Source organism: Rhipicephalus microplus, chromosome 1 (genome assembly GCF_043290135.1).
Source record: "Rhipicephalus microplus isolate Deutch F79 chromosome 1, USDA_Rmic, whole genome shotgun sequence".
In the NCBI taxonomy this organism is placed as follows: Eukaryota; Metazoa; Arthropoda; class Arachnida; order Ixodida; family Ixodidae; genus Rhipicephalus; species Rhipicephalus microplus.
Genome location: NC_134700.1, coordinates 29542152 through 29561629, shown reverse-complemented (window position 1 = coordinate 29561629; position 19478 = coordinate 29542152). Strand labels below are relative to the sequence as shown.

Here is a 19478-nt window from a genome sequence, read left to right as displayed (position 1 = left end):
ACTGATGAAGGGGCAGGCAGGTCTCCATCCTGTCGACTCGTGTGATGCTCATGAGGAATGGGCGACTTGGCCTGGCTCATACGCCCTGTTTATTCTTCTCTGCTCTTCTTCCTTCTCTACCTCTACTAGCCATCACTTGATACATCATATATATATATATATATATATATATATATATATATATATTCCTTCCTGTTCATTAAGCTCACTTTCAGCCGACAGTTTACATTTCGTGGAACTGTGCGAAGACTTTAACCTTACCCAACTCGTAACGCAACCAACAAGAATGGGCCCCAATTCATCAAATGTTGTTGATCTGATTCTCACCACTGTGCCTGACCTTGTCCATTCTATTTCATATATCCCAGGCATAAGTGACCATTGTTTCGTGCACTTCAATCTAACAGGTTCTTTAGGGCGTCGGTCAAACAATTGGAAAACAATAAGAGACTACTCACGCGGCGATTATGACTCAATCAACAGTGAACTCGAATCGAATTTTGAGAGCTTTGCTAATGGCTTCTTTGATCGCAGCGTTCAACAAAACTGGAACTTGTTCAAAATGAAAGTCGAATCTTTAATCACGCGATACATTCCCACATACGTTATCAAGGGTCGCCAACGCCCCCCTTGGTTCTCAACTGACTTAAAAAAATTGCGGAATAAAAAGAAACGGTTGTTCCGTCAGGCAAAGAAGACTAATTCGTTAGCCCGTTGGCACGTGTACAAATCTGTCCTTTCCGAATACAGAGCAGCTATCAAGGAAGCCAAGCGCGTTTTTCTTAATGATACCCTTCCTTCAATTCTTGTAACCAACCCTTCTAAGTTTTGGAAAACTGTTAAACCTAGGGAAAAGAAAAACATTTCGCTTACGAACTCAGACGGGCAGCCAGTTCGCTGTGAAGAGTGTTGCATTGCATTAAATGATTTTTTTGTTACTTCTTTTTCAAGTTGTTCTGCTTCTGCGTTGCCGCAAATGCCTAGTCGTGATTTTTTACCCATGTATCCTGTTACTGTTGATGCCGTTGGAGTGCAAAATTTAATTCACAAGCTTAAGTTATCCTCTTCTTGTGGCGTAGATGAAATCAACTCAAAGTTTCTAAAAAACACTGCATTGTATTCATCAATTTACTTGTCCTTAATCTTTTCGCAATCTATTCAGACCTCCACTTTGCCGCTTGACTGGAAGGTGGGGAAGGTGGTCCCTCTGCACAAATCTGGTAACACACAGTCTCCTCTCAATTACAGACCGATTTCCCTAACCAGTGTTCCTTGTAAAATGTTAGAACATATAATTTACTCCAACCTTGTCTCATTCCTAGAATCAAATTCTTTTTTTACTCCCTACCAGCACGGATTCCGAAAAAGTTACTCATGTGAAACCCAACTTCTTTATTTTACTAATGACATAGGATCGGCTTTAGATCGCGGCTCACTTGTGCATTGCATTTTTCTTGACTTTCAAAAAGCTTTCGATAAAGTACCTCACCAATTACTCCTCCTGAAAATTAGTGCCTTAAACATTGACCCGAACATTCTTAAATGGATTGAATGCTTTCTGACTAATCGCACTCAGTTTGTAACAAATAATGGCTATAACTCACCTCTTATTTATTTATTTATACAAGTACCTCACGGGTTCCACGAGGGAACATTGCGTGAGGGGGGGGTACATTTTGATTTTCAAAGAGCGATGAAAATATATACATATGCAAAAGTCTGGCTGCGTAAAAATAGAAAAGAACGAAAGAAGCAGCAAACAATAACATTATATAATTCGGAACGATAATACGCAAGTATACAATACAAAATTGTGAAATATTTTTCTATAAAAGCCAAAAAGCACTTGGCTGCGCAAAAAAGATACAGATGAGAGAAATAGCAAACAATAACGTTATACAATTCCTAACGATACAACATAACTATATAATACAAGAAGCGTTACAGTGTTAGAGGCGACCGCGTTAAGAATCAGAAACTAGCAGGAGTACAATAGGTAAGGCGCCCACAACTAGAGTTCAAGAGGCAGTTTTTCAAGCAAGCCTCTAAAGATCTCGGTTTCTTTCACGTTTGCTATATTTTCAGGAAGATTGTTCCAGAGTACAATGGCACGTGGTAATGAAGATGAATTATAGGCGTTAGTGTGCCCGTATAGACGCTGAAAACTGAGGTTATGCTGCAAACGACGGGAATATCGATGAGGTTTGAGAAGTGGCAAGAAAAAACTGTGCTTGCTGTTGATGATTCTGTGCAACAGACATAAAAGAGAAATGTTTCTGCGGGAGGCGAGAGAGGAAAGAGAGAGCGACTGCTTGATTTTAGTTACACTAGAATGCCTGCTGTAGTTACCGGTGATAAAGCGAGCAGCACGGTTTTGAACCGATTCCAGGCTTCGGGATAGATAATCTTGGTCAGGTGACCATATAGAAGAAGCGTATTCGAGTTTAGGGCGCACGAGTGTTTGGTAAGCGAGCTTGCGTGTGGTAGGAGGTGCATCACGAAGGTTGCGTTTTAGGTAACCAAGCGTTCGTGACGCGTCAGCAGTAATCTTGTTGATATGACTAGCCCAAGAAAGGTTCGATGCCAGATGGATGCCTAGATACTTATAAGATGAAGTAGGTCTTAGAGGGCTACCATCAAGGAAATACTGAAATGTTGAGAGTGAGCGCTTTCGAGTGAAGGTCATTTGATTGCACTTATCAACGTTTAATGACATTTGCCAATCTGAGCACCATGTGGTTACACGATCAAGGTCTTGCTGCAGAGCTGTATGATCTGATGGTGAAGTGATTTTGCGATAGATTATGCAGTCGTCCGCGAAGAGGCGAATTGATGACGTGATTTCTGAGGGAAGATCATTGATAAAAATTAAAAATAACAAAGGGCCAATAACGCTCCCCTGAGGGACACCAGATGTCACCTCCGAGAGAGGGGAAGACATGTTATCAATTACAGTACACTGTTTGCGAAAACACAGGAAGTTCCTAATCCAAGAGACTGTAAGTGAATCTAAGTTCAGAGATGATACTTTAGCTATTAAACGACAATGTGCAACGCGGTCAAATGCCTTAGAAAAGTCGATGAATATGCTGTCTGTTGGTAAATTTTCATCCATATTGTTAAAGATCTCATGCGTGAATTCGATAAGCTGTGTATCACAGGAAAGTCCTTTGCGGAAGCCGTGCTGATTTTTAAAAAAGTATTGGTTTTGTTCTAAGTGTGATGCAACATGTGAAGAAATAATGTGCTCAAGTAGCTTACATGGGATGCTCGTTAAGGATATGGGACGATAATTACTGGGCAGGCATTTGTCCCCGGATTTGAAGACCGGAATGACCTTAGCGATTTTCCAGTCATATGGAATCTCGCCAGTTTGTAACGATTGCTGAAAGATGTGACCGAGAATGGTACTAGACGGAACAACGGTATGCTTTAAGATTTTAGAGTTTATGCCGTCGACACCTGAACATGTGGACGTCTTGAGATTTGTAATTAGGGAAGAGATACCTGCAGGATTAATCTCTATAGGATCCATAAAACGATACTGAAATGTAGGTGGCAGAGGCATGTTAGTGTAATTTTCTTTCGTAAAAACTGAAGTGAAGTAATTATTAAACACCACTGGGCAAGATTCAGGAGAGACCGTAACACCGGCACTGTTCAAAATCGTGATACGAGTGTTAGAGCGTGTGGGGGCGATTGATTTCCAGAATTTCTTAGGGTCGTTTTTTAAAAGTGACTGTAGGTCATGTGAAAAGAACTTGTGTTTCGCCTGACGCACAGCATGACAATAAACCTTATCAGAATCACGATGCTTCGCCCATGCTACCGAAGATTGCAATAACTTTGCCTTACTGAAAAGACGCTTCTTTTTATTTCGAAGGGTGCGAAGTGTACGGGTAAACCATGGTTTAGATGTATTTACGCGAATTGTCAAGCGAGGGATATGTTCATGCACCAGGCTCAACAATTTTTCTTTATAAAGGCACCAATTTTCGTTGACTGAGCGGTTGAAGAAAGAGGCCATAAATGAGTGAGAGAAGTCAACTAAACTCTGATTTATGGATTGATAATCACCTCTTTTATAATCAAGTATTGGCCTTGGAGAGACATAAGGCTTGGATGCAGGTAAGCTAATAGATACCTGAATGAGACGGTGGTCACTGAGACCATCTAGATATAAGGTTGATGTAGCTTTTTCAGGAGCTGACGATAGAAGCAGGTCAAGAATGTTGTGTTGGCGCGTGGGTTGGTCAATTAATTGAACAAAAGAGAAGTCAAGGGTTAGATCGAGGAACTCTCTGGAATTGCGTGAGAGGGAAGTTAGATTGGACCAGTCAATTTCAGGGTAGTTGAAATCGCCCAAGAGGAAAACGTCAGCTTTAGGAAACTTAGAGCGCAAATTTGTCAAGTTGTCGTGCAAATCTGTAACAAAACTTTCCGAGCAATCTGGCGGCCTGTAACATACTCCGAAAATTGTTTTGGATGCATGTGATGAGGAGCACACCCAAACAATTTCCAACCGTGACGGAATGTCAATCACAAAAGATGTGATATGACTTTTTATGGCAATAAGTACCCCCCCACCAGCTCTACCTATCCTATCTTTTCTGAAAATATGGAAATCAGATGAGTCAAGCAAAACTTCACTATCTGAGATATTAGGGTTTAGCCAAGTTTCCGTAAGCAGCAAGATATCGCAGTTGCTGTTTTCAAGATAAGAGCACAACTCAGTACGCTTTGAAATAATACTGCGTATGTTGGTGTATGATAAAGTGAAGTTCTTGTACGGAATGGGATCAGCATGTGGCAGGAAATTGTTTGCAAGTGTGTGCGTAGCCGACCTACGCGCGAGCTATTGCGATGCAGGTGTTATTTTGTCATTGATTGCGTCGTACACGTAAGTAACGTTATCGATTCGCAGTTTATCGACTGAAAGCTTGAAAGGCACGTTTTTAGCTTTTCCAAATTCTAACAACTTTTTCCTAGCAAACCGTGTTTGCGGAGCAAAATCCTCACGGATGGCAAAGAGCGTGCCCTTCAGTTTGTGGCCCATTTCCATGATGCTGTGCTTGTCTTTAAAGAAAGCGAACTTTGTGATGATCGGTCTGCACTTATCAGAGTTGTATCTTCCAAGCCTGTGGGCTCTTTCAACTTGCGAGGATTGAAGTGTTATGCCAAGGTGCTCCGAACATAATTGAATAACTTTCTGTTCGGATGAGAACCAGGACTCAGACGGTTCGTCAGGTAGGCCAAAGAAAAGCAGGTTAGAACGTCGTAACCTGTTCTCGGCATCTTCACATCGCGATTCAATAGCCTTTATTTTTTCGCATATGTTGACGCCGGAAATTTGTGACAAGGAAGTCGATGAACCATCATTTTGCTTTAAAGCCATAACGTCCACCTCCACGGCATGCATCCGGGAGGATATCTGCTTTAGTTCGTCATCAACAGATGTCTGCCAAAGTTTCAGGGCGCGCAGATCATTCAGTATTTCTTCTTGTCTGGAATCTATCCTCTGGACAGTGGCCAGGACGGTAGTTAGAACTTCGTTTGTGTTAGGACCGGGATTAGATTCAACGTCACCGGATAGCAATAAAAGCAGGCTATTGGTATACATGCGAAACCAATTCTTACAGCGTTCAAACATAAGGAACAGTTCACTTGGGCACGACACCATAAGAAAGCAACGATTGCTGCTGCGGGGACAGCAAGAGCGGTCTAAATAACTAACCTGTAAGAGCAGACAGGGTAAGCGCTCCATTCCGGAACCGGTGTCGTGCCCCAAGCAAGCCTCTTCGGGAAAATGCTTATATGCGGTGCCTCCCCCGAAGATAGTGGCGTTGATTATCGTAGTCGATGACCATGGTTGCTGGTGTAGGAACTGATGATTATCCACTCCTGGCGGTATCGTCGAATGCACTGGTATTTCCACGGAGCATGAAGTGACGCCGCACAGAAAGGCGGCATCAGGCAGCACGTCTGGAGTAGAAATCAGCAGGAAAGCCTGTAAGAGCAGACAGGGTAAGCGCTCCATTCCGGAACCGGTGTCGTGCCCCAAGCAAGCCTCTTCGGGAAAATGCTTATATGCGGTGCCTCCCCCGAAGATAGTGGCGTTGATTATCGTAGTCGATGACCATGGTTGCTGGTGTAGGAACTGATGATTATCCACTCCTGGCGGTATCGTCGAATGCACTGGTATTTCCACGGAGCATGAAGTGACGCCGCACAGAAAGGCGGCATCAGGCAGCACGTCTGGAGTAGAAATCAGCAGGAAAGCCTGTAAGAGCAGACAGGGTAAGCGCTCCATTCCGGAACCGGTGTCGTGCCCCAAGCAAGCCTCTTCGGGAAAATGCTTATATGCGGTGCCTCCCCCGAAGATAGTGGCGTTGATTATCGTAGTCGATGACCATGGTTGCTGGTGTAGGAACTGATGATTATCCACTCCTGGCGGTATCGTCGAATGCACTGGTATTTCCACGGAGCATGAAGTGACGCCGCACAGAAAGGCGGCATCAGGCAGCACGTCTGGAGTAGAAATCAGCAGGAAAGCCTGTAAGAGCAGACAGGGTAAGCGCTCCATTCCGGAACCGGTGTCGTGCCCCCCCTTTCTAAAGTAACATCCGGCGTACCCCAAGGTTCCGTATTAGGCCCTTTACTCTTTCTTATATATATTAATGATCTCCCAGACAGCATTAACTCCGCTATAAGGTTATTTGCAGATGATTGTGTAATTTACCGCGAAATAAACAATGAATATGATAACCAATTTCTACAGTCAGACCTTGACACTGTCTCAACCTGGTGCAATAAATGGCTTATGACTCTCAACTCTAACAAATCTAAATGCATGTCAATAACCCGGCGATCTATTTCTCCCCCCTGTACCTACAGAATTAACGCCGTTCCCCTCCAGCATGTCTCTTCATATAAGTACCTCGGCGTTTACATTACCAACAATCTATCTTGGCACACGCATGTTACCTACATCTGTAATAACGCTAACCGAACGCTAGGATACTTACGCCGCAACTTTTCTCGCGCTCCGCTGTCCCTCAAAATTCTATTATATCGATCACTAATTCGCCCAAAGCTTGAGTACGCGTCCGCTATATGAGATCCCGTGCAGCAAAATTTAATTAACGCCTTAGAATCTGTTCAGAACCGCTCAGTTCGGTTCATTTGTTCTAATTATTCCCGTACTGCTAGCATATCAGAAATGAAATCTAACCTTGACCTACCCAATTTAACTGTCCGGAGGAAACTGGCGCGACTGCATTTTTTTCATAAGATATTTTTTCACAATCCATCAATGAAGCGAGACCTCATTTCACAACCGTCATACCACTCATCGCGCATTGATCATCAGCATAAGGTTGCCATTCCGTTTTGCCGCACCAAATTCTTTTCCGCAGCCTTCTTACCGAAAACAGCCGCCGATTGGAACCACCTTCCCTCTTCCGTTGTATCAATAACAGACCCTTTGTTATTCAAGACTGCAATTTCTCAGCAATGCTTGTAACTATACGCAGTTTCCATTATCTATCTTTGTCTTGTATGTGCTTGAATTCTTATACATTTTTAGTTGACTTATGTTGCCTTCCTGATTTGCGCATCTGATACTTGTTTCTTTATTTTCTCTTTTTTTCTTGTGTGTTATATATGTTGTACCCACCCCCTCTGTAATGCCCTACGGGCCCTGAGGGTATTCTAATAAATAAATAAATAAATATATATGTGTGTGTGTGTGTGTGTGTGTGTGTGCGTGTGTATATCGGCTGTGAAATTCGGAAGTCTTGCCCCCCCCCTTTCCACTTGCGAAAGAGTAGGTACGCCACGGTCGGCCGGCAGAGATGCTTGTGACAACTTGCCTAAATGGCATGCAGAGCAGGGTGGACGATTGCGGGACTGAATGTTTAGCAAGCCGGAAATTGAAGCCAATGGAACACCGCTGGCGGTCAGTTATCGCTCTCAATACAAGTGATTGCAATGCTTTGCGCGCATTGGTCGTGGAACCGCACGTTGGAGCTTTGGGAATGCAGGGTATGTATGTGCCAGTGAACATAATCTCGTACATTTAGGATCATGGATTGTTTGAGCATCTCAGCGGTTATAATTGCGACAAGTTTAGGACACATGCTTCGTCATAACTTCATCAAGAACACAGTGAGCTACGCAAACTGCAGCCCTAGCTATGGCTGATCTACGTTTCGGTGGAGTGTGCTGTAAAATTTTTTTTCTCCTTCCTGTCATCTTGCATCCCTTCCACATGCAAATGCTATGGGGTAACGCAATCAGCATGCGTCTCCATAGTGATTCTTTATACCTTGGTTCAACGGGCTTGTGGCACCAACACCTAAAACAGGGTTTCCTCCCGCTGGCTCATAGCGTATCTCCTAGTTTTTTATGAAATATTTTTCCTCTTCATTGGCAATAGTCAGTAATGCGAAACTGTGCAGAACCATATTATTAGCTCTTCCATTCGGGAATAGTGAATGAGTCACAGATTTGCCGCAAAGGCGAAGCCATAAACGCGAGAGCAACAAGTTCGAAGGTGTTGCACAGAATTATAGCAGATGGAAACGTGCGCCACGTGTAGCGCACACAAATGGCGTAGGAAACGTGCTCACAGGTACAGATGAACACGAATAAGCATCTCAGTGGTATCTTCGCTGTGTCTGAAAACGTACCCTTTTCGCAAAGGGATGCTGTGCAACGATTGCAGTGACCTTTGTGCACCCCGTAATTTCAACAGAATCGTCTCATCGCAAGCGCCAAAGCCAGCCAATACGTATGATGCTCCACACCGGGAAATAAGGGCGCACGAGAAATCGTCTACTCCCCTCCTGTCCACGGCTCAAAGTACGTAAAAAAGATTAGAGCTGCCGCGCTCTCATTGCACCATCTTGCTAATTATGCTGGAAACATGGTAGTTACCTCCCGAGATGCCCACGAACAGCGGTAAGTGGTACATATAAATAGCTTGCCGTTTGAGCGTTGAAGGAGGTACCACTTGCTGGCTCATAAAATGAATCCTGGTAATTCTCCGGGACCTGACGGGCTTTGTGCTTTGTTTTATAAGGAGTTCAAAAATGAATTATCCCAAGTACTTGCAGATGTCTTCAATCAAGCTTATAAACTTAATGGCCTCCCTAGGTCCTTTAGTGAAGCACATACAGTTTTGATACCTAAGACAGAACACTCGCAGAAGTTAAAATTAGTTTCTTTGTATAGACCGATATCACTAATTGTGATTACAAAATTTTAATGAAAGTACTAGCACGGCGACTTCAAGGGGTAATCAAAGAATTGGTAGGGCCTCACCAAACATGCGGGATTATGGGACGCTCTATAGTGACTAATATACACAAGATGCGCTGCGTGCTCGAGTGTAGCGATGCCAATCAAGTAGGGGTAGCTATTCTACAGATTGATCTCGAGAAAGCTTTTGATTGTGTTTCCCACAACCTTCTGTTTGCCATTCTTGACCATGTGAACGTTGGTTTTGTAATCAGAGATGGAGTATCTATGGCTTACCGGAACTGCACAACCCGACTGGTAATCAATAAGACGCTTGGAGATACAATTAACATAAAGCGCTCTGTCCGTCAGGGCTGTCCGCTGAGTCCCCTACTTTTCTGTTTATATATATAATTGTTGTGCTTAGCAATAACTCAAAACAGTTGCATTCGTGGCTTTACACTACAAGAATTCGAAGTTAAAATTTTGGCATATGCCGATGATGTGGCTGTTTGTTGTATCGATCAAGATTGTGTTACCACTACCATCAGGGTGGTTAAAAGGTTCGGCAAGGCAACTGGTAGTCTAGTAAACTGGGGAAAGTGTCTGGGTTTCTGGCATGGAGAGTGATCGTCAAAACCATACTATTTTGCAAATGTTAATTGGATGACCACAGCTGTCAAGTACTTAGGGGTGTCACTGGAATTTTATAAAGATAATGAGAACTACTGGCAAGAACAAGCGAAAGAAATCCAGACGAAAGCTAATAGATGCAACGGTAATCATCTGTCAGTGCTTGCTAGGGCGACAGCCTGTAATCTTTTCTTTGCCCCAAACTTTGGTATGTGATGCAAGTATTGCATTGTTCAAGGGCAAACATACAGAAGTTCCATCGCATCTTCGCAGTGTTCGTGTGGGCTTCGAACTGGGAGAGATGCAGTCGAACTAATCTGTTTCGAAAAGTGAAACACGGAGGGCTTGGTTTAACACATCGTTTCATACGCCAAGTCGTAAATAGCTTCTTTTTTTATCGCTACACAAGGGACCCTTTCTTACGTACAGTGTGCCAAATGAGACTGATGCGGACTTTACCTGGATATGTGGTTAGCACGAATGACATGACCAGTGCTATGCGCGGGTATCTTAAAGAGGTTATTCTAAGTGTACGGTTTTTATCTGTTAGATTTTCCAATGAATATTTGTTTTCAGTGACTTGAAAGAAGTTGTACAAAGATGTATGCGATGTTGTTTTACCTGAACCGATGTACCGTGCCATGTACGCTGGAGGTGAAGGGAAAGATGTGCTTAAACGAGTGAAGAGAATGCAAGTGGCTCCTAGCGCGAAGTCTTTCTTTTTCAAGCTGCACACAGGTACATTATCAGTCAGGACATTTCAAGAAGACCGTGATTTTTACTTACCTTGGGGGACAAATTGTCTTATCTGTAAAAAACCGGAAACTGTTGACCATGTTTTCTTACATTGTTGGGAGGGAGTATATTTTTGGGATGTACTTCAAAGGACGTTACAGAAAGAATTACCTGTAAATTCATATGGTATAAGATTTCTTCCAATAGTGGACGAAGAGGGAATGCCTTTTGATTTGATTATGCTATGTGGACTTCACTGTTTATGGCGGGCCCGTATGGCGGGTTTCTATCGCGATCAGGATGCACGGTCTGCACGGATGTATTTCCGTGAATGTATGGCCAAGTATGTTTAACTACAGAAAGCTCAGGAGATTTTACCTGAGTGGTTGTCGAGAGTGGAGCTCATGGCAGCACTTAGGGAATTTTAAATTTCTGTCGGACTGTTGTTTCTTGTTTTTGTTCTGCTTGTGGTTTGATGTATGCGCCTACAAACAGGCAAGAAATAAAAAAAAACACTCGCTGGCTCAGTAGTTTACGCCTTGGAGTCACGACGCGGAGGTCCCACGTTCAATTCCGTGCGCCAGAGCATTATTTTTAGATTGTTTTATTTCTTGCGTTTTCATATATATAAATCCGTATACATATACGGTGCATGGTACTGACGCCTGCGGCGAAACCCAGCTGAGTGTGTCGATATGATTGCTATCGCAACAAAAAAGGTCTAAAACAAGCTCTCACGAGCGAGAAGAATAAACTGGGCTCTGAACTGTGTCGTGGTTAGCAGGAAAAAGACAGGCACTTCACTGTCCTTTTCCAGGAGGAGTGAAAGGACCATGCTATCCTCCTGTCAAAACAAAGTGAAGTGCCTCTTTGTATAAGGACTCTAACAAAACCTGTGGCAGTAAAAAGCTCTTTCAATATTACTGCTCCAGCTTTAGTTTTTAGAGTGTACTGCCCAGTACAGCAGCTGCTGGTGCTAAACGATAATGCTAGAGGAATAGGGCAAGCAAAGAAAGCTGCGCAAGCCCCACTGCTGAGTGAATGAAGTGTGAATGTCAAAAATGATTTGTGTGCTACATGAATTGGGCAACCATAGTTGCTTGCCGGTATTGGCCACGAACTTCTACGCCAGCGCGCACCAAAGACGTCGTACACTTCCCGCGCCTCGCATCGACCGCACATTGACAAAAATTTTGCTTGCCGGAGATCTCAATAAAGGCGTTCTCATGGGAAGCGCTTACGCGCGAGATAATCTTTTTCTTCTGCATCATAATTCATTCCATTGAATTAATGACATCACGACACCCTTGCAGAGACCTCGTCCTTGAGAACCGAGCATTTATTCCAGAAATTGAGGACATGTACACTACTTTTACCGCCACGGTCTTCCTTCAGTAGAATAAATGAGTGGCAGACGTGCTTTCCTCGCAGAGAAAATAGTAGAAAATGAATCACAGCATATCCACGCAGTGCATGATGATGAGCGGGGCGAAGCGTCCGTCTGTTCGCTCATTTTTTCTTGCGTCCGTCTGGGCGACTGTCCGTGCGTCTATCAGTCCATTCGTTCATTGGTCCGTGCATCCGTCTGTGTGTTCATCTATGCACCCTCCCCAGCGTTTTTGCGTGCTTTCACCCTGCGTTCGTTTATCGGTCCGTCCATCCGTCCGTCCATCCGTGCGTTCGTCCGTGTATCTGTCTCTTTGTCCGTCCGTTCATCTAGTGAACACTCCAAGAACCACCATCTCGCGTTTTTTCATCATTTTGTCACGTTACACCATAACTGCAACCCTAATGAATTCGTTTCGCAGCAGCGCGTCACGTAATCAGTAGTGACTACAATCTAGTGGTTGCCGCCACGAGACTGGAAAAGATCCGAGTGGATCCGTGCCACTTCGTTGGAACAATTGTGTCGGAGAAGCGATGAGCTTCAAAACGCCGGCTGGGCACTGATGTGGTGCTTTACGGCGCTGGCCCTCGTGACAAGTTCTCACCTAATGCTTCACATCCCGGCGGAGCTTTAGGCCAGTAGTAGTGTTGGCGAATCTGGGCCAAGGTACGTGTAAATCCCAAGTGACCGGAAGAAGGCTCATCGTGACAGGCGGACAAGACATCTACTCGTAACGCTGGCGGGACGACGAGCTGGTACTCGTTTGCGTAAGGGTCAAATTTTCTTGTATAGACGATATTTTCCTGAACGCAGAACGATGATTGCGAGCGTGCGAATGTTGGTGTTGGATGTGGACTGCGGCCTTCAAGATATTCGATATGTTGTCAAAGCTCTTAATTGTTCTTCTGCTGTTCAGCCAAGTCAGATACACTAACGGCACAGAGAAAACAGTCGTCGAGATCATAGTGACCTGACGCTGTCTTAAGAGCAGCTCGGGAAAGGCAGTCCGCGTGAGTATGCCTCCGGTCAGACTTGTCCACTACTGTCAAATGGAACTCGCGAAGGCATCGGAACCTGGCCAGACGTGGCCAGACAGAAGGAAGGGTCTTTGAGGTTCACCAACCAGCAGAGAGCATGATGATCGGTAACAACTTTAAACAGGCGAACATACAGATACGGTCTCAATTCAGCTATTGCCCAGAGAGCAGCTAGGCACTCCTTTTCAGTGGTTGTGTATTTCGCCTCCGCAGATAAAAAAAACTGGCTGGCATAAGCAATAGGACGTTCGACGCCGCCTTGCCACTAGACGAAGACTGCACCATAGGCGATGTTCCTGGCGTCTGTTTGTAGTTCAGTGTCGGCAACTTCATCGTACTGTCCAAGTAAGGGCTCAGTCTGCAGACGCGACGCTGCTGGGGCTTGGAGAAAGTGCTTTTTTGCTCAAGGCCCCACATGTAGGAAACGTCTTTTGTCAGACGAATGAGGGGTTCGGCAATGTTTGCGTAATTTTGCACAAAACGTCTGTAGTACACTCAGAAGTCTAGAAAACGACGCACATCACGTTTGTTGGCAGGTGGCAGAAAGTCCGCGACAGCAAATGTTTTGTCTTCGTCCAAGTGAATACCACAGTGGCTAACAAGGTGGCCGATGAATGTTTGGTTGTTATAACCAAGATGACAATTTTCTTGTTTCAGTGATAGGCCTGTCGTGTGAATTGCAACAAAGACGTATCTAAGTCGCAGCAAGTGTGGCTCAAACGTTTGTGATCAAACAACGACGTCGTCTAAGTAAACAAGGTGTGCTTCCCACTTGAGACAAGGCAGCACTGTGTCCATCATCCTGTGATATTTCGATAAGCAGAGCACAGACCAAAGGGCAGCACCTCAAATTCGTACAGACCATGAGGCGTTGCGAATGCTTTTTTTTGTAGCGTTCATAAACTTTGATCTGCCAGTAGCCGCTGCGTAAGTTCATGTAGGAGAAGTATCGGGTGCGTCGAAGGTGGTCTAGTGAATCGTCAATGCGCGAAAGAGGATTAACATCTTTCTTAGTCACTTTGATAAGTTCGCGGTAGTCTACGCAAAACCAAAGAGTGCCGTCCTTCTTTACTAGTATGACGGGGTGTGACCTTGAACTGTTCGTGGGTTAGGTGACGCCATTTTTGAGCATATGCTTCAGTTGAGAACATATTCTCTCTTGTTCCTTTTGTGATATTCGCCGGCGTGCTGACGTATGAGTCGTTCATCGTGGTGTGTGACAATAAGGCGTTTTACGGTCGGTGTTTGTTTTATTTTGGATGTGACCACGAAACAGTTGTTAAACATGCAGAGAACACCGCGGATTTGCTCTTTTTGCGCACATGACAGCTTCGGATAGACATCGACTGTATCGGCTGCTGCGTAGTCACTTTCAATGGCTGCGGAAATCGGGGCAATCATCGTACGCACTTCATCGTCAATGGGTTTGAAATGAGTTATAGTTGTTTGTTTGGCAAAATGTTGGTACGGTCCACAAAAATTGGTGACCAATCGTTCAGTCATTTCTTGTTTAAATTGGATTATGCTATGGGCAACGCAGATTTGCTGAGACAAGAGCACCGAAACGTTGGATACAGCTATTCCAGTACTGTCATGATCTATGTCATCTGTACAGTAACGAACCTGCTTGTTTGTGGCGGAAGTGTGACGGTGTCGTCGACAATGCGAAGCGCAGTCCTCTGTGAATCGGTACCTTACGGATTCGAAACATAGTCGTCAGCAAACGTTACGAGGTAGCCTCAAAGATCTATTACAGCACCCTGATCCAGAAGCAAATCCATGCCAAGGATAACTTTCCGGGAACATTCGGGAAGCACAACGAAAGAAGCAATGAACGTCGACTAACAGATTTGCAGCTTTGCGGTGCATTTCCCGACTGATGTCAGACGATGACCTCCAGCTGTCCGAATATTTGGTCTATGCCCCCAAGAAGTGGTAACCTTCGTGAGTTCAGCCACGAGTTGAGCGCTAATAACTTAGAATTCCGTGCCAGTATCGTCCTGAGAAGTTACCGAATGGTTGTCGACAAGAACGGCAATGTCAGCAGAAACGGGTTGGTCAACGCTGTGAGGGGTCGGCTAAAAGAAATCGTCGAAGGTTGGCGAATGGGTCGTAGGAGGCTGTTTTGACGACTGCTTAACAGTGATCCCACCTCCGGAGGCCACTGATCCTAGTTTTCCGGCGTGGACTTGGGGACCTAGCCTATTGTCCTATATAAACATCGACGAAAGTGGAGAATTGATTCGAGGATGTGGAGCGTCAAGGAGACGGGGAGCGTGAGTGGCGTCGCTCAAGATTCGAAGACGGTAGGCTTGCCAAGTACTCTGCAATAGCACGCGGGGTTCACTATCCTAGGGCCATCGAGTGTCTGGCCGAAATCTAGGCAGGCCCATCTGTCTGTTCGAACACTCGCGGATACAAGTGACCTGGCTCACCACAGTGGTAGCAAAGTGGCCGATTGTCAGAAGCGCGCCACACGCTAGATTTCCGCACATTAGGTCCCGGATTCTCATAGTGTGGTGGGCCCGAGAAGTACTGCTGCATCTGAAGGCTAATTCGTGGGTTTTCGTAGTGTGGTGGGCCTGAGAAGTATTGCGGCGTCCGCAGGCTGCTCGGTCGGGGAAAACAGATGGCTGCCGGTGTAAGAGTGCGTATAGCGTCTGCATACGTTAGCAGAAGACCTTTGGCTGGTGGCGCCACTAATGGTCGTACCAGCTGCCATACCTCTTCACGCACAACGCCTGTCAGAGCAGCCACTTGAGGCTGTGAAGGCACTGCCCAAAGCTTTTACAGCTCGTCGCGTACAATGCCACGGACTAGCTCAGCAAGGTCTCTCACGCTCGTGACGTTGGGTGTTTCCAAGGGTGGTGATCGACATGCAAGGTTGTCCGACTGCTGATACTTTGAAGACCGTTGTTTTAAAATTCGCTCCATCGTTGTCGCTTCACGGAGAAATTCCGCCACGGCAGCTCGTAAATTTCGCGCAAGTCCAGCAAACAGTGGCTCCTTGATGCCCCGTATCAGAAAGCGTAACTTTTTGTCTTCCGTCATTGCGGAGTCAGCTCGACGAAACAGACGAGACATTTCCTCAACGAACATGGCCACGACTTCGTTCGGTGTTCGATTGCGAAAATTGACGAGGCGTTCTGCTCTTGTTCTTTCCAGTTAGCGCTACCCTACGTGTTCTACAGCTGAGTGCGAAACACCAGCCAGGCTGTCAGCGCAGCCTCGTGGTTCTCAAACCCAATACGTGCTGAATCCTCCAGGTAGAAATAGACATACCGGAATTTCCGAGGCTCATCCCACTCGTTCATGACGGCGACTCAATTGTTTTGGTCCAGCCAGTCTGCAACATCTTTGTAGAGCTCCCCACGGAAGAACTTTGGGGTTTGAGGAGCTGGTGGCCATGAAGTTGGCGGAGTCGTGGTCTGTTCAGCCTGGCTTGCAGTTGCCGCACTTGCCATGGTTCTGGAGTGTTCCGGAAGAGGCCTGAATTGGGTTGGTAGGTCTAGTTGCCACCGACTGCGCCAAAGGTCGGCTGCTTTTATCAAGGCGTCAATGTTGGGGCCGAGACCTTCCTTCCTCGTCGTAACAGTGCATACACTGCTACTCAGCACATCCCCCAACGTCAGGTTTCATCGTGACTGCAACTGTAGATAAAAGCACGCAAGGACGTCAGGGTAGATCGATCAATGGCAATACGACTCCATCATTTTTATCGAAAGCCCATCTTCGTCCTCCTTTGAACAGCTGCACATACAAGCCTGCCAGCATCTATGGAAACAATACTTGCAGAAGTCCTTTTAGTGGCACAATATCCAGCATATAGTAGTACCACCATCCAACGGACATTTTACGGACTAAAGGATAGGTGGCACACGTGCACTTTCTTACGGCCTCCGCTTCGTGTTTACTTCTCACCTTTCACCGCTTCTAGTTTGCCCCGCCGCGGTGGTCTTTAAAAAAAAACTGGCAGCGCCCGCATTGTGCGCTTACCCCGCCGCGGTGGTCTAGTGGCTAAGGTACTCGGCTGCTGACCCGCAGGGCGCGGGTTCAAATCCCGGCTGCGGCGGCTGCATTTCCGATGGAGGCAGAAATGTTGTAGGCCCGTGTGCTCAGATTTAGGTGCACGTTAAAGAACCCCAGGTGGTCAAAATTTCCGGAGCCCTCCACTACGGCGTCTCTCATAATCATATCGTGGTTTTGGGACGTTAAACCCCACAAATCAATCAATCAATCAATCAACCGCTTCTAGTTCATGGCTATATACTAGTTCACTTTATTCATAGCACTGCAGCCAATCCTTCGCTAAAACTTGCTAAAACCAAGGAGGTTATGCCAAGCAAGTGTAACGTGGCAACCGTTTCTGCTAAGGTAGTGCTCAAAGTGCGTCCTTCTGATACTACTTTTTAGTAAGCATCAAAATCAAAGAGAAATATATTTAAGAATAAGTCAACAATACTCGTCTCTCTAAGTTATTTTATCGCACATATCTATCTTTTTATTTGTGATTATCGTGCACTGGTTTCCTTGTCAATTGAAAAAGCTGCGTGCGTGCCGCTCCTTTAGTCCGGCCGCGGAGATGGCTACATACTACTTCTACTACATAGATAACGCACGCCGAACCCACGGCATAGGCTCTTTGCTCCCAATAAAGAGTGGTATGCGACTTTACATACAAGCATCACCCTCTCAAACTGTTTGAACATATTTCAAAACGAAAAAACCCAAAGAGCTGTGCTGAACACCATCGGTAATTTTTCATAGCGTTACGATACCGTTTTAACCTCATATAATAGAACATATGTTTCAGGTGCAGACACAGCTTGCCACTGCGTTCAGTCGTCTTGTATGGTGAGTATATACGCAAAACACCAACATAAGTGATGCACACAGGAAGGTCAGCAGAATGCCTCAGTGCCACAGGGGAAAACTCGTGTGCGCGGCTTATTCGGTTAGATAGCTCTGTTTTTTCGTGCATGCCACAATATGAGACATAATATAAGCCATACCTAAGTCTCGTCCATCTGTAGGCGACCACGTACGACAGAGCAGTGGTATCTTTCGCATCCACGGAGAGCAGAACCTGCAACCACAGGCACCACAAGTGCCACTGAGTGAGTTTTTGAACAGAGGTTGTTTTTCTAACAGGGTTGTGGAGATGACCAAGCGGGGAAAAGATGTATAGACGTCAGACTCTGGAGTTTTGTGGACATGCAGCGCCACCTGTCGACCCAGTTTTGAGTAGTGCATAGCCCGACTACCTTGCACAGTTTCCTCCGCGACCAGGTGCAGCTACAGCGTACAAAACAACGATTAAGCTAATTATTAGGTGTAATTGTCCAGTGAACTCTTGAAAAAAGAGCGGCGAATTTGTCTGCGCTAGTCGGATGCGTAACCGAATCGCCATGAAGTGCTTTCTGGTTCACTCGTTAGAACGACGGCGAAAACAAGAGCAGACGCAACAGCTCCGCACTCTATAAAAAAAGACCCTAGTCGACGCTACCGTTGCAGTGTGAATTGGCACGAATGTTAAGGACTTCTGTTTTGCTGATTCCCGTAGCTTTCGTGAAGCATAATGGCGAGAGCGCTGGATACGGGCCGTCGTGAACACACTGGGTAAGCGAATGGTTTGCGTTCTCCCCAGCCGGTTGCAAGAGAAAGTGCGATAATCTAGATGATATGATAAGGCGTCCGATCGTTACCATAAAAAAGCGTGTTAACTTTGAATATGAAGCTTACAGAGCCTCCGACTACGGTGTGCGCCCAGCAACAGTAGAGATGTGATGAGTGCGATAAACATCGCACACGTCGCGACCACCGATAACCTCAAGCGGTCGCCCCACACAGCATTACGCACGTAGCGCTTTGAAGAGTACATCACACAGGTGAATCGCAAACTGATCGCTACCACAATCAGGTTTTTATGAACGTTAATCTCCGTGATTGCCGGAGTTATATCGGAGGCCTCGGTGGCGCATTCGTTGTTCGCTGAGAAAATGGATACGCATGTATCCCAATTTGCAGTGTATAGAAATGGAAGACCATTGTCAACAGAACAACCTAGTAACAGTTCAACGCACAAGAAGCGAGATATTGATAGATAATGCAACTGCAAAGACGATAATAGTCAGGACAATTGGGGCCGGCTAAAACGAGCTTCGTACGAATGATCGCCAAAGAGATTTCTAGTGTATGTATTTCATCACTTAGCGTAGTTGTGTGATCCCAACTTCAATGCATTTGGGCGTTAAAGAACGCATCTCGGAGTGCTTGCCTCAAACTGGATGACATGCGATGCTCGCTTGCACTTAAATTGCAGCACACCGAAATAACTGAAACATCTTTTACATTGGAACTACAATTCGCTTTGATGCTCTTGTTACTTTTCTGAAGCGAGCTTCGATCGACAGAAGAAGCGTGCCAGCTGCTTGATTTTAAAAAAA

The 19478-nt window shown here is 45.4% G+C and overlaps 1 protein-coding gene across 10 annotated transcripts in view; it reads right to left on the bottom strand.

The window, feature by feature from the left end:
- The window catches only part of LOC119178037 (chitinase-like protein 4), an 820670-nt gene that overhangs the window by 432433 nt on the left and 368759 nt on the right, over positions 1-19478 (bottom strand). For all 10 annotated transcript variants that reach the window (XM_075891613.1, XM_075891595.1, XM_075891598.1 and 7 more), the window contains one exon: positions 18045-18118. In XM_075891613.1, the coding sequence (XP_075747728.1) occupies positions 18045-18118 (74 nt within the window). The remainder of the gene's footprint in view (positions 1-18044; positions 18119-19478) is intronic.